At 39.1% G+C, this 15,743-nt stretch overlaps 1 protein-coding gene across 1 annotated transcript in view; it reads left to right on the top strand.

Annotated features, from left to right (window-relative positions):
- The window catches only part of RYR2 (ryanodine receptor 2), a 238,954-nt gene that overhangs the window by 41,252 nt on the left and 181,959 nt on the right, over positions 1-15,743 (top strand). Inside the window, 2 exon segments of the mRNA XM_033145434.1 lie at positions 5,945-6,049; positions 11,217-11,237. Coding sequence (XP_033001325.1) covers positions 5,945-6,049; positions 11,217-11,237 — 126 coding nt within the window.

Here is a 15,743-nt window from a genome sequence, read left to right on the forward strand (position 1 = left end):
ACCTTATTAATGGACATGTGGAGAAAATGTGTGAATTAGACTAATTTGCCGCCTTTCCTTTTTTGGGAGAATGCTAATTTAACTTTTCTAGTGCAAGTTCAGTGTGGAGAGTGAGGTTAAATAAATAACATCTTATCCAAGTGATATTTGTGCTCTTCAAGTTTCATAGCATATTAACAGCTAATACGACGGCCATTGCCAGTCAGTTGGTACAGTGTACTGATCAAATATCATTCTTCCTAAGTTTCGTGGGATTCATGATGCTTTACTGTGTGTAGGTCTGCAGACTGCAGGTACTTTTATATTGTAACCTGCCCTGTGATCCTCGGATGAAGGGCGGCATAGAAATTTGCAATAAATAAGAGCAACGAGAACAATAAATACTTGCACCATGTCATGTGGAGCACAGGAAGCAAAGCATCATGGAGATCTGTATGTCTTTAAATTGTCTGCAGAATCCTTTTCTGACTATTGTCAATCTCATTGGTGCTGACGTCACCCTCCAATCCTCACAAGCTGTACTTGAAGCAAGTGCCCCTAAAACAGGGTACCTATCCCCATGCATTTGAGACAGTCATAGGTGAAAATCGATCCAGGATCTAAACAGCAGAGGCTTTTCAGAAATCACCTTTCCTCACATGGCTATCTTCATAATCAGTGCTATCAAATGGGAGTCTGCCAGTCAAAGATTTTTGAAGAAAAACATTTTGTACCTAAAATATTTTGGGTTCCACTATAGCAGAGCTGTCCAACTTCCAAGAGACTGCGATCTACAACCACTATAAAAAAAAATTGGCAGTGAGCTACCCATTGGATTGACCAGAGTTGTTGACCTGTTGGACAGCCCTGCACTATAGGAATCAGTTGAGGCAAATAAAAGATTCAGTGAATTCTGACAATTTAATTTGTTAAAAGGATGTAAGCAGCTGTAGTTAACTGTGGGCTGTTGCTCATTATTTATTTTGTTTCGGATAACATTTTAAATTTTGGCGAGAAAAGGAAATATACTAAAATAATATTGAATATGAGGCCTTTATTATTTTTCCTGCCTACAGATTCCTTCAGCACAACCTTAATTAAATTTATTATCTCCACTGTGGTGCAGACTAATGTTTTACTTTCAGTCAGTCATCATTTTGAATGTATTATTCATCGTTATAAAAAATTAACTGGAATATTAATGATTCATTATAATAGCAGTGGTTCTGAGGATTTCATGTCCTGCTCACTTGTAACTGAATAATTCCCAGTAATAAAATATGTAAGGATAGGTAACCTCAGTATTCTATAGTTTTAGAAAATATTATTTAACAAATTAGTTTTAATTAAACAGCAAATGTATCCTCCCCAGTACTTCATTGTTGGTCCATAAATAAGATGTCCATGCAATCATATTACCATTTCTTTTTCTTTAGTTGGTTTTTTAAAAAGACTTAAGAACAGCAGGTGCATCTCAGGCATCTAGAAAACTGTAAGATGCAATTAGTAAAAAATTAATATAGGAAAGAACAGGTGACAGATCTAGCCAGTTCTAAGTTCAGAAGTACAACGTAAAGTGGATACATTATGGTTTTTTTCTGCCGATAATTTACAGCTCTTTCCAGTATGTCTGGCTTTAGCTCGTAGTGGTGCGAGTATCCCAGTAGAAAGGGAAAGCTTAAGGAGGGAACGTTGAAGAAAGAGCAGTCTTTTTAAAGCATGTATATGGGGTCTCACTGAGAGAAAAGGAAGTGAAAAGAAACAGTGACAATGGAGTTAAAAAAAAAGATGGGTAGGGAAAAAATGGAGAAGATGATGGTGAAGAAGAAGAGTGCATGGAAACTGCTTTATCACGTAAATGAGATGCAAAAACTACAGGAGCTAAAGGACAAGCTCAATGAGGATAGGAGCTAGGACTTTATAAAAGAAATGACAAGGAGAAGAAAACTGAATAGATATCAACCCAAGACAAGCAAGACTGTTTTATCCAAAGAAAAAGCAGATGATGAGAATACGTTTTTGTGAAGGGAATGCTTCATTGCTTGTATGGAGACTTGCTGTCATTCATGCTTCACAAGTTGCAGTGGTTTCATAGTCACTGCACTACTTGAGAAATAATCTTGAAGAGCAAGCAGCTGGGGCAGGTGAACAGTAAATCTTGGGCTTTAATCTGGGTTGGTTCATGTAAACTGCAGCTGGCACACATGGCGACTGATGGAATCTGGACCTTGGACTCGGCTAGATTGGTAAAGAAAAAGTGTTTTATATGCGTTGTATATGCAATATAACACTGTGACACCAGATGGTGCTGGGGAGTCCTGTCTTTCCCAATCGGATTTCCTTGTATGAGTTTACAACGCGTTGAACTGAAATGCTTCTTTGATGTGGAAGAACAGGGTTAAAATTACTCTGTCATGAAGCTCATTGTGTGACCTTGGGTTCAACTGTGGGTCTTTCCCTCTCTCTTCGTCCCACACCCTTCCATGCCCTAGAAATTGGTTTAGGGGGGACTCGGAGAACCCCTGGAACATAGAGAAGGGAGGGGTAGGGCTTGTTCTGTCTGCAAGCCAAAATACTTGCACTGATGCAACAACCAGAAGAGCACAACATTGAATTCCTCCCACTGTCTCTCAGTCTAACTGGTGCCACAGGGTTGTTGGGTGGTTACCAGGGGGAATAAAGAAAGAACCATGAGTGCTACTTTGAGCTCCTTGGAGGAAAAGAGATAAGATATTATATAAGATCAAATACAATAAATAATACAAATACAATTTTTCTGCAGCTATTCAGAATAAAAATAGCATTACAGTCAAGATCTATAAAGTTTTCATAACCCAGCATGAAATACATTAAACATTAGATCCCCTTGGGAGTTTTTCTTTAAAGTTTTTGTGTGGTGTCAAAAACAAGATAAAAGATACCAGTGACTTACCACCAGAGCTGGCCTATTTTTGCATTAGATGATAAACACGACCATAATATCCTTCAGGCTGTTGTATGTGTATATATGCAATTGCAGCTTCCTTTAACTACTTCAGATTACTCAATTGCCTATAATAGCTCATTTGGGCTGTTTATCATTTAGCTGATTGAAGCTTCTTCCGTACTTGGTGCAATGATCCTTTTCAAGTGTGAAGCACTCAATATCGCAAACAGAATCAGTGAAACATTTAGAAACAGTTTGTCTATACAGTAGTTAAGAAAATGCTTTACGTAGGAGGAAAGGAGCTAAATTAAATTAATTATAAGAACAATAATGGCTGTTTATTCAAATCCCCGTCTCCCAGAGATAAAAGAGTGTGTCCTAAATAAATGGTATTTCCCAGTGGTATTTTATAGTTGATACTATTTTAATTGTTCCTTCAATAAAAAGAATACTGTGATAGAAAAATGTAAAAGCACAAAAGCGGATAATTATATTTGTTAAAAGCTTTATGAATCTAAATTGTGAATCTAACTACAAGTCCAAAAAAACAAGGAGCTGCAGTTAGGAAAAGAGAGGTGTGGGTATGTCAGGAAAATGCATTTAGCAGCATAAGCAGATAACAGTGAAGTCATGCAGTCATGGTTGCTGGCTTCTTTATAATGTATACATTATTATGCAAAGTAGTGTGAATATTATTTGGTGTTCAGGGGGAGGCTGATTTTTCTATTTCTTTAAAACTGCAACTGTTAGATAAATATGTTGCATATCCTATAATATGATGATTCTATAAAATAAATATCAAATCATTTTAAGTAAAGGGGAAAAAAGACTGGGAAGGAAAATAAAAATTATAAAAACCATTCTGAGTTGCTGTCACTTATGTGACAAGCAAATTACAGCACCTAGTTTTGATTTCAAAAGGATAGCTAAATTTCCACATCTCTGGGTATTGGAAAATGGACAAATGAATGGTGAGTGCATGGACAGTAGAAATTTCCCCCTCTGTTCCATATAGCAGAAGGAAATATACCAGATCCCTTTCTGAACCAGATTTAAATAAAGCAAAATGCTTCCCAAAAGCAAAATGTGTATAAATTTTACAGCAGAAGTATTGAGTTGATTGCATACTGATTATGGTTTTAGAATCTTGCATGTGAATGTTTGGTTCTAGGTAATCTTGGTCCTTAGCTTTGTATACTGTAGTGGAACATTAAGCCACAGCAATTTTTGAGGTTTGATTTTATGGTGTACACACACACTTACACTAATTAACTTGAATCTTAAAAATTGGCAAGGCTAGCAATATAACACAATGAAGATTGTGCAGACAGTTGTTAGGTTAGCAATTTTATTGGCTAGAAGAGTTGCTTCCTTCACTAATCTGTTCAATCACAGTAATACATTATACATGTGTCTATTTGATGGTCAGATGCATGTCAGCCACAAAATGTAATTTAGCATGCTTATATATGACTTGTAAATTGATATATATATAAATAGGTGTGTGTGTGTGTGTGTGAGAGAGAGAGAGAGAGAGAATGTGAATGAATTCACTGCTACTTTATTCCTCTGTGATTTTTATGCCGCAGAAGATTTGTTCCCTTTGTCCTGCTTAAGTTCCTCTACTCTCACTCTTGATATCTTTATCCTGTGTTGATAATCTTCACTTATCACCATTAGGCATGTGATACAACTGTCCTTTGTAATTTCACGCTTGGGTTATTTGAGACCTCTCACTCAGGTGGATGCCATTTTGCTCCCAGGACCTACAGCTACATTACCCTGTGTCATTAATGTCAATGTGCACTGTGACTGTTGACCCCACCCCAGCACTATCTACTAGGCTATCTAGATGTGGGGCAACACCTACAACCATCATGCTAGGCAGGAAATGCACCCTGTTTACGCACATTGGAGCTGTCATCCTGTGCGTGGGATACAGCTATAACATCCCTGAAGGGCTCATCCGCAAACCTCTCTTCCTCTCTCAGGTTTTCCAAGTCAGCCACCTTGGCTTCAAGGAAGTGAAATTGTTTGTGGAGATCCAAGAGCTCATTGCACTGAAGACACAACCACAAGTTCTGTCTGGCAGGCAGATAGATAGTTGTACATGTGACAGATTGCGTAAAACAATGGAAAGCTCCCATGTGTCTTCTGACTTTCTGTCTGCGCAACTGTTTTTGTAGTTTATTGAGTTACTTTATTAGAAGCTTGGGTTTTATTTAGATCAATGAAAGGAGGAGCAGAGCAGTGTATCCTGGACTTCTTGCCCTGATGGCAAACTCATTTGACTGTTTAACTTGCCGTGACACTTTGTTAGCTGGGGCAGACACACTTCATAAGCTGGGGCTGTCTGTTTCTAGTCTCCTCATGGCTGTGCGTGAAGAGGTGAGGAGAGAGAGCATGCAAACCTGAGACTCACAAAAGCTTGTTCCCGTAATTATAAACTATGCTATAACGTATATCCAAACATAGCCAGTGAGCGCTATACATCAAATAATAGTGGGAGCACTGCTGTAAACTGAAAATCATTATATTTTACTTTGCAACTCTGCTGTCAAACGCAGTCACAGCTTCTCCTGCCAGTAGAATTTTATCTAAAATAATGTTACAGTATAATCCTGACTGTGACGGACAATCTGTTACTCTCTTGAATAGCAAAGTTCCGGTGGCTGGTTTCTTTACTACTTGGTAGGGACTCTTTTTTTTCTACATGCATTCCTACTAGCAAGGGCGCCACCACCCCATCTTTACCCAGATTCATTTAATTAATGTGAATTTCCTAGAATAGCTTATTTGAGTAAATTAGTTTTCACGTGCTCCCCCTGCCTTTCTTCAGATGGCTCTTTGGGTTAATTAAGGCTGCAATCCTAAACACATTTACTAGACTCTAGAGGGTAAGTCTCATTGAATTTAGAGGAAATTATTTTTCTGTTAACACACTTAGGATTGCCCTGTAAGTAAGGAGTGTTCTGTCAACAACTAAATAATAATCAGTGCTTCGCTGAATGCTGTCTTCATCGTGTTTTTTTCAACTAGAATGTTCCTCCGGATCTCTCCATCTGCACTTTTGTGCTGGAACAGTCCTTGTCCGTGCGCGCCCTCCAGGAAATGCTGGCCAACACTGAGGAGAAAGCAGAAGGGGTGAGCAGCAATATATTCACCTTTTAATTAATTTGTAATTGCTTTTGGATTCTATTGTCTTGTTGTCCTTGATGCTTTTTGTTAACACCTCAGCTTTGGGAATCCTATTACACTCCCTATTTTATTGAAGTTTACATTCTCAGAAAACTTGAATGACCAAAAGCCATGGAAAACTTAAAACCAAACTTGAAAATGTCCCCCCCCCCAGCTTTCATTATGTTTGCAAACCAGAAAAATGTATGAATATTTTGTTTTCATAATGCTTCCCACATGACCATTACAAAATATGGAGTATATATCAGTCTTGGAAACCAGATAGGCACGTACTTATATAATTTGAGTGCTTTATGCCTAGTTTTAATCATGTATTTATCAGTTTCTAATAAATATTGATATTTAGTCTTCTCATTTTGTATTTTATATATGTTATATAATGAAAATGGTGTTTGTATCTAGAAGTATATATAACTTTTTTTTAAAAAAATACACATTAGTGTATTATACAAAATATAATTTACTCAAAATATGATTTTTCTGTACCGCATAATGATGGTATTAAACTACTTTTTAAATGATGTTTTACATATATTCTTTCACAATAATAAAGCTAGCTGGTGCTTGATAGATTTCTGCTTTTGCCTTTCTTCCTTTCTATTCCTTTCTATTCCATCTATTCCATCTTCTTTGGTTTGAAGAAGAAATAACCTGCTTCTGCAACAAGAATTACATCATTCAAACTTACCCTCTTGTACAGATGTCTGATTAATTTCTGCAGTTCAGTTCTTCCAGTGTCACAACTACCTTGAATTCCTGGTAACATTGTTTAGGAGTCCCCAATAAATAAATAAGCACTTTATTGAACCTGGCCATAAATGAAAACCAATTAGGAGATGCTAGGGATGCTGGTGGCACTGTGGGTTAAACCACAGAGCTTAGGGCTTGCTGATCAGAAGGTTGGCAGAATCCCCGCGATGGGGTGAGCTCCTGTTGCTCGGTCCCAGCTCCTGCCCACCTAGCAGTTAAAAAGCACATCAAAAGTGCAAGTAGATAAATAGGTACCGCTCGGGGGGAAGGTAAATGGCGTTTCCGTGCGCTGCGCATGCTCGCCACATGACCCGGAAGCTGTACGCTTGCTCCCTTGGCCAGTAACGCGAGATGAGTGCCGCAACCCCAGAGTCGGACATGACTGGACCTAATGGTCAAGGGTCCCTTTACCTTTAAGATTAAAAGCAGTAGGAAGGAAATATGTGCCTATAGGAATAGCTCATAGTTGAAATAGGTAGAATTGGTTGGATCCTTTATAAATAAAATCTAACTTGTTGTCAATGTTCCTTACTAGCCTTGAAATCAATTAAATCAAACTGTGTGGGCAAAGCTTTGGTGAACACCTGACCCAAAGCTTCACAATCAGCTATGGGTTTTGTGGAGCTCTGTGTCATGTCAATTTCGAAGCAGCTCTAACTAGTCCTGATATTATCTTGAGCTGTCCAGGGTGCTACTTTGTTTGCCTGAATTTGCCTTATCTTAGTGGTGGGGAACCACAATTCTGGGGTGCAAATGCTGTCTATCTGACCCTTGGGACTTTGCTGAGGTCATACTTGCTCCCAGACCTTCTTCACACACCCCTTGAGTGTTTTTGCTTGGCTGGAATGTGCCATTGAACCCTAATAATGCTTCTTGTTTGCCTGAATGGAAGAGAGAGGTGTGTGTATGTACAAAACCAGCTTACAAGACAAAGGTAAAAGGTCGTGCTTGATATGAACTGTGCCAGCCTGGAATCTTCTTGTAGTTATTTGAAGAAGGATGCTTATATATTTGAGGATCCTGTTTTGAATGCTTCTCCCTCCCACTGCCAATAGGAGTGCCCAACTTTTAGGACTACACATGGCAAACTTCAGAGATATCCCTAATTATAATAACTCAGTATCTGTTAAAACCAATCTAAAAGCTGGATTGAGAACAAAGATCACAAGTGCCTCAAAAAATAAAAATAAAATAAAAATCCCTCCAGGAAAATCAACAAAAGTATGAAAGAGCTAAGATTCTGATGCTTGGAGGACTTCATGGTGAAAGTCAGAGAGCCTATTACAGGATGAGAATAAGTTTCACTAGGCACATTGCTATGGGGCTAATTAAATATGACCTCCCCACATTGCTATCCCATTTGCGGACAGCACATGTTTGGGGGAGGGGATTCAAAAATTTCAGGAATATTTTGTTATTTTACCATTGGTGGCTTATTTGTTAATTGTTCTTTTTTGTTTTTTAAAGAAAAAATATAATTTTGAGATAGTTATAGAAGAGCAAGTTGTCAGTTTGTTTTTACTATGATGTCCTGGTTACTACAGTGTTTTGGGTGTCTTTGTGTAGCATGCTCAGACCTCATCCCTGTGTTCTAATACTAATTGTGATAAAAGATGGATTTCCTCAGCTGCAGCAGAAGCAAATGGGAATGTTACCTCTTTAAAGTCCTGCGCTTGATCTGTCTCATGTGAACTACCGCATGACAGCAACTGCATCATCTCTTCTTTCTTTAAACTAATATTTTTGAGTCTAAATAGTTTCTGTTTAATATCTTATAACCCAAATGTAATCAGAAAAGATTTGTATGATGGACTGGCCATGAACCCTGTTCATACTTAATTATATAAATCTGTTCTTCTGTGATTTGTTCCAGAATCTTGTGCTTAGCATGTTGCTTGTATATCCAACCGTCTGGCCTAGTTTAGATCAAAGCTGACATAAAGTACTAAAATACACTGCACACATCTGTAGAAGCATCCTTCAGTTAATATAAAGGATAAAATGCAAATGGCGTTTGTGCACAATCCATGAAGACACTTTTCTTTTCAAATCTATTATAAAGAATACTATTAATTAGAGTGAGCAAGAAACCATGTCCTTGCCCAATTTCCTCCTGGAAGCTTTGTCTCCTCTTCACCCACCCCATTTTTAAGGTTTATTAGTACACTGAGTATTGTCCCTTGTCTTGTTTCCTCAATCCCCACCTTTTTTTTTGTGGTTCAGCCACTATCCTGTAAGAAGTGCCAGTTTTTCAGCAGAGACAGAGTTATAATGGAAGGAACTGAATGAAGGAAATAATATATGATACTTAAAGTTTTGGAAAATAAGCTGTAGGGAGACGAGAACATTTTCTGTGCCTCATATGTGGGATATGATGCGAAAAAGTACGTGCAGCTTTCTGAGTTTTTAGGATAAAGCAATTTTTGTAAGCAAAATATAGGCTCTATCTTAATATGGCTGGATCTGAACTTTGATTATAAATGGAAAGATAAATTGCATGCCTCTATTACAGAAAATAAAACCTCAGGCTATGTAAACAGATCTACATCTTTCAGTTGCAATATAAAATTTGCTGCCAGACTTAGTTTCACACCTGAGATTGCATCTGTAATAGCTCATAGGAAATGAATAAAAAAAGTGAAAATATATAAGCCTGATATGTATACACATGAAATATTTACTCTAGGGGAAAAAATCAAGTACTCTGAAGTACAAATTTGTTGTTGCCATTATTGTGCCGTGAAGTTTCTTAATGGGGAAGGGGTGACACCTGTACCCAAGGGTCCTCGGAAAAGGCAGGTCCTACACCCTGCCCCCTGTGTAGCTATCGTCCCAGCAGTGTTACAGACTATGGGAAGACTATTTTAGGATGCAGCTTCTAGGGCATATGCACTGCTCGGATCTGGAATGCTACTTTTTTGTGCCTCCTTGTTAAAATTAAACTGCTGTGAAAGTGTACTGAGCATTACCTATTGGAGGCTAGAGCAGCCCTTTGAGAGCAAGATTACTACATAAGCCATGCAAAAATGATTGCAAAGCCAAAATATAATTGTTCTATCAGGGCAGTTTAGATAGATGCACTGATTATTGCATTGAACGTTGAGGCATTTGTATACCTGTGGCACCTGAGAGGAATATGCCCTTTAACTGTGATGATACAGTGCTTGTCTGAATAAAAAATTGAGGGCTGTGTGTAGAAACCTTTTGACTTTTGCATGGCTGGAATGTAGCCTACTGTTGCTCTGTGCACATTTGCCTCTGGCCCTACCTGCCACTGATAATGCAGCCCCCTCATGAGGGAATGCAGACCTCAGGTTGAAAAATATCACCACTCCTGCTGTATACTGCCAAAACTACATTCAGAGTCTCATTTCTGTGTGAATTTCCTTTGGCCTCTTGAATGCAGACTTTATTGTGAGAAGAAAAATTGGGCACATGTGTGGGCGGAAGTACTTTAAGTACAGTACCACTAATTTTTTTTTTTTAAAAAATACGAATGTTGAATTCAGTTTATTGTGTACAGTTTAGAAAATAATTATTGCTGCTGAAACAAATGTGCAGAACTGCAATGGAGTGACAGCTAATGACTGCAACTAATAATGAAGTCTGAACCCTAAGTGGATCCAACTTTTGCAGAAAGAGTTCTGACTAAAACTTAGAGACGACAACAGCAACAACAGCAGCAGCAGCAGCAGCAGCAGCAGCAACAACAACAACATAGCAACAAGGCACAGCCTGGACTGATATCATGTTTATATTGTGTTACCAGTTACTGACCAAACCAGTCTGCTTAGTGATGATGCTGATTCAAAAATGTTTTCTTAATGTTTTGCTGGATATTTATTGCATTTTGAAATCATGTCCTGACTTTTTTGCTTGTGATTTTTTGCTTGTGATTTGTAGGAAGCACGTAGAGATTTTGTTATATTAATCAGCATGTAATTTTAAAAAAATGAAAAAGAACATGCATTTAATTTCAGTACAAATAATATATGGCTATTGGGCAGGATTAAACTAATGAGGCCTGTGAATGGAAGGACTTCTGCTTCTGCACTGCGGCTTTGTCCCCTTTTCTGCCCCCAACCTGGCTTTGGAGGGATTGGGAGAAACCCCCGGAACAGAGTGCAGAGGAGGAAGGGTGATCATCCTGCTTGGTCAGAATACTTGCCCTGACAGAATGATCATCTCAGTGCAACGTTCAATTCCCCCCACAAGCATTTGTGAGAAATGGGTTTGGAAACCATGCCCTTGTGATAACCATTCTTATTAATGGTATTTCTATCAAAATGTGAGTGCTAAATTGCAAAATACCATATTTAGTAAGGAACTCATTTTTCTTTTCTTTTGTTTTTTCTCCCTACAGCTAGTTGATGTGGAAAAATGGGTATGTCCTTGACTCTCTTGACCCAAAATAATCCTTTGTCTGTCTCAGAGTCTAAATTGTCCGTCTGTTTGTATTCTGTCTGTACCACAACACTAATTTGCTTAGCTCAAAACAATTTTTAAAAACTTCTTTAATAATTATAGCTGGGACTGTTGAGTTCTTGAAATAGTTCCCAAACTTCTTAAAATGCGACTAATAAAATACATTCTAATTCATCCTTGTTTAGTACAATTTTTTTAAAGGGATTCTCCCTTGTAGTTTTGAGCCTTGCAATTTCATCCTGTAAATGTATGTCCTTTAAATCTGTCATTATTTGTGACACTTGTCTGAACACATTTTAAGTGAATAATGCATGTGAATACCATAATTTCCCCTCTGTGTTTATAACTGATGTATTTTTTTATTTATAAAATAGTGTGTATTAAGCTTTTCAAGGTAATGAACAGATGTCAGAGAATTTATAGAAAACAAATCACTACATATATCTTGCCCAATCTCATCTTATTCTTCTAATTCTGAATTAAATCTGTGCATTGATATGTAATGAATTTCTGCGAGCTATTGGAATTGGAAACCTTTGACAATATGTCTTCCATTTGTGTGTGTTAATATCGTATTTGTATGTAGAAATCTAGGCATGCAAGTAATGTATTTTCTGTGTATAGAATCTCTTGAGCATGTCTAACTTTATTTTGTATAGTGAGATGTTGGCACTCAGTCTATTTGCATTATTCCAGAGATATCTACTTTTGAAAAGTCTATGTTTGCATGTCTACATGATTCTAATTTTTATTTGCTAATTGTGTGGATTGCTGTGTCTTTAGTTTCTTCCCTCAAATTACTTTTGTTTCTTCTCTATAATGAGTTATAAACCCATATTTTAAAAATAAATGCATTAGTATAATATGATTTTACAAGAATTCAAGAAAGAACTATACTAGATTTCTCACATTTCAGCACCTTAATTGTGGCTATGCCAGCCATATGGTAAAAATGTCCCCCCAAATATTTGTATCGCTTTTCAGAAACACGAGTAACTAAAAATTAAACTGTCCTAAGTCATGGACTAGCAAAATAAGGATCACACTGTAATCCAACACAGAAAACTTGTTTTCTACACAGTGTAAATTAGGTAGCAGAAGTATCGGGCTCTTACTGATATACCCAATTGAATTCCTTTTCATTTAGAAACCTAGGGTTGTATCCAATTTAAATGGGTCTGCTCTCAATGGGACTAAGTTAGACAGAACCCTAATACTTCTTAATGGTATTAACTTCTCTTTTGAAAAGTACTATTCTGATTTCTAATATTGTTGTATTTTATGATTATTGTGTACATTAATTCAGTGAATATTGAATGAACACAATGATGGGTATTTCTTTGAAATGTTTCCATATGCTTGAGATTTGAGCAGTCTACAATTATATTGTTCAACAATACTGAAATGAAAAACTGTGTTTTCTAGATACTGTAAACATATAGAATTAGAACAACAAATTACATACTGTCTCTGCACCCTCTTACCCCTAATATTTCTCATTTCATATTTGCATCTAATTTAGGATGACTGCCCTTAATAATCTTGCTAAAACTTTAGCATTGGCAGGTGCAAATGAGAGAGTGCCAAGTGTAGAGCAAAATACATAGGCAGGTCTCCCAACCAGTGTTTTGTGCTGGTTTTCAAGGGAGCAAGCAGTGCAACACATCAGTGCCTTCTGCCAGCTTTAGCATCCATAACATAAGGTGGCCACCTGTATTGTAAGACTTTACTACAGAAAGGAGGGAGTTGTAAAACATAGGGAAGCATCTACATAAGCTGTATTCCATATTTTTTCTGAAGTTGTTACTGAGCATGTGATTCTTTGACTAGTTTAATGGATTTTCCAAGTTCCTTCATTTTGTTCCTTGAGCAGGCCTTGTGTTGATGTATGTAGGTGTCATTTAGTTTAGTTCAGTTCACCTATGACAGAACTGCCTGGGGGAGAGGAGACAAAACACATTCTTTTCCTTGTGGCAGGCCCAATGGCAGTTGTGTCTAACTTTATGCCACAATTCTTCAGGTCTGTTGGAGGTCCCTGAAGCATCATCTAGTAATGGCCTGTGGAATAAGTTCAGGTTGTTGCAGCCTGAGGATATGGACATGGCCTTTGTGGCAGTGAGGCTAACTTGTGTCCATTAGATCTGTGCCCTTTATGGCTGATCTAGGAGGGTGGAATTGACTAGGTGGGTGCAGGGAGTAGTTAATGTTTCACTACATGAGGAAGTTACACTACTTGCCTTGAAAGAGATGCAGCCACTCTTGAAGATGTCTTCCCTAGATCCAGAAATTTTTAGAAAACAACCAGGGCTGTCTTAAACATATGCGGCGCCGGAGTGCAAAGATCTGTCCGGTGCCCCCCCCCCCAGGTTGCCCAGTCCCAGGCATGCAGGAGGGTGGAGCCAGCCGGCTGCCTCAGCGTCTAACTGGCTTGGTTGCCCCCAAACTCGCGGTGCAGAGACGCCCGCAGTAGAAGAGCCCACTGCGGTGCTCCAACCGACAGGCGGGCTCTTCCCCAGACTCAAATCTCGGGCCCTAGACACTTGGCCTGGAGCCCCTGAGAGCCCGGTGCCCGGGTGCCCTGCACCCCAAGCGCCTGTGGGTAAGACAGCCCTGAAAACAACAGTCCACTATCTATTACAGTTACCTTGGGTTACATACGCTTCAGATTACATACTCCGCTAACCCAGAAATAACGCTTCAGGTTAAGAACAGAAATTGTGCTCTGGCGGTGCAGCGGCAGCGGGAGGTCCCATTAGCTAAAGTAGTGCTTCAGGTTAAGAACAGTTTCAGGTTAAGCACGGACCTCTGGAACGAATTAAGTATGTAACCAGAGGTACCACTGTATTCCCTTTTTGCGCAATTTACCATATATACTTGAGTATAAGCCTAATTTTTCAGCACATTTTTTGTGCTGAAAAAGCTGCCCTCGGCTTATACTCGAGTGAGACACGCGGTGGGGGTGGCGAGAAAGAAGCCCTTTCTCTCCGCTCATGCCGCCACCCGCTCACCCCAGTCAACCATTCCTTAAGAAGCGTACTCTCCCCAGGCAGCTTATTCCATTCCTGAACTGCTCACATAAATGCAAACTTTAGACCCCAGAAGGCAGAAAGCCTATCAGTTAAGGAAGTATTAAAACCCCACAGGTGCTCACTTTCCCTGGCTCCTGCTTAAACAGGAAAGGATCCCAGCCTTCTTTGTATAACACAAGGGAACATTGCGCTGTGGGTTAAACCACAGAGCCCTAGGGCTTGCCGATCAGAAGAATGGCAGTTCGAAACCCCGCGACAGGGTGAGCTCCACAGCGGCAAAGGAGGAAGAGGAAGGAGCAGTCCAAAGGGCTGCTTTTGGGCTGCTCGTTCCTCCTCCTCCTCCACAGCGGCAAAGGTGAACCGGCTTATACTCAAGTCAATAAGCTTTCCCAGGTTTTTGTAGGAAAATTAGGTGCCTCGGTTTATATTTGGGTCGGCTTATACTCGGGTATATACGGTGATCAAGACAATGGTAGCTTATCAACTGCAGGTGTGCCAGAGGAAGCAGCCTATCTAGACTTGTTTCAAGCTAGGTCAGGCATAGGCAAACTTGGCCCTCCAGATTTTTTGGGACTACAATCCCTAGTTAACAGGACCAGTGGTCAGGGATGAATGGAATTGTAGTCCCAAAACATCTGGAGGGCCGAGTTTGCCTATGCCTGGGCTATGTTATAGTAGCGAAAAAGCCCTGATCACTTTGATAAAGGGAGAGATTCAGGCATGGTGTGACCCTGTTGGTTCTCCTTGAACTCTTAGTGGCCTTTGACAGCATACCGTGGTGTCCTTCTGGAACAACTCTGTGGGGTTGGAGTTGGAGGTGCTGTATTATGATGACTTTACTCTTATCAGCAGGGTAATTACCAGAAAGTATTACCAGAATAGTTTTACTTGGTCCTGTAGCTTTTGGGCTTTGGGGATCCCACAAATGTTCATTCTGTTTCCACCTCCCTCATTATTAACTTTAAGAAGGAATTTTAAAATATACCTGTTTGTCCAGGAACTTGATGGCTGAAAGATACTACTGTTCCAATCAACCTTGAAATTAAAAGTTAGGAGGGTATGTGGCTGTTTTAAAATATATTTTTTTATTATATTGCTTTTTCAGTTGATAGCTGCCCTGGACTCCTTATGGAGTTCTAACTCCTTTGGGTTACAAATTTAATAAATAGTAAAAATAATTAAAAGCACTTGAAATAGATATTTTTTATTTTTAAGAAACCTCTATGAATACAAAAAATGAAGGGGCCAAGTGTACATCCTTTGTGGGGGCGGGAGTTCCACAGACTATGGGTCACTATTGAAAAGGCCTTATGCCTAGTGCATGCCTAGCTCAGTCTAGGCATGAGACTCTTAATCTCAGGGTTGTGGGTTCGAGCCCCATGTTGGGCAAAATATTCCTGCATTGCAGGGGGTTGGCCTAGATGGCCCTCATAGTC

This window comes from Lacerta agilis, chromosome 3 (genome assembly GCF_009819535.1).
Source record: "Lacerta agilis isolate rLacAgi1 chromosome 3, rLacAgi1.pri, whole genome shotgun sequence".
NCBI classification, from domain to species: domain Eukaryota; kingdom Metazoa; phylum Chordata; class Lepidosauria; order Squamata; family Lacertidae; genus Lacerta; species Lacerta agilis.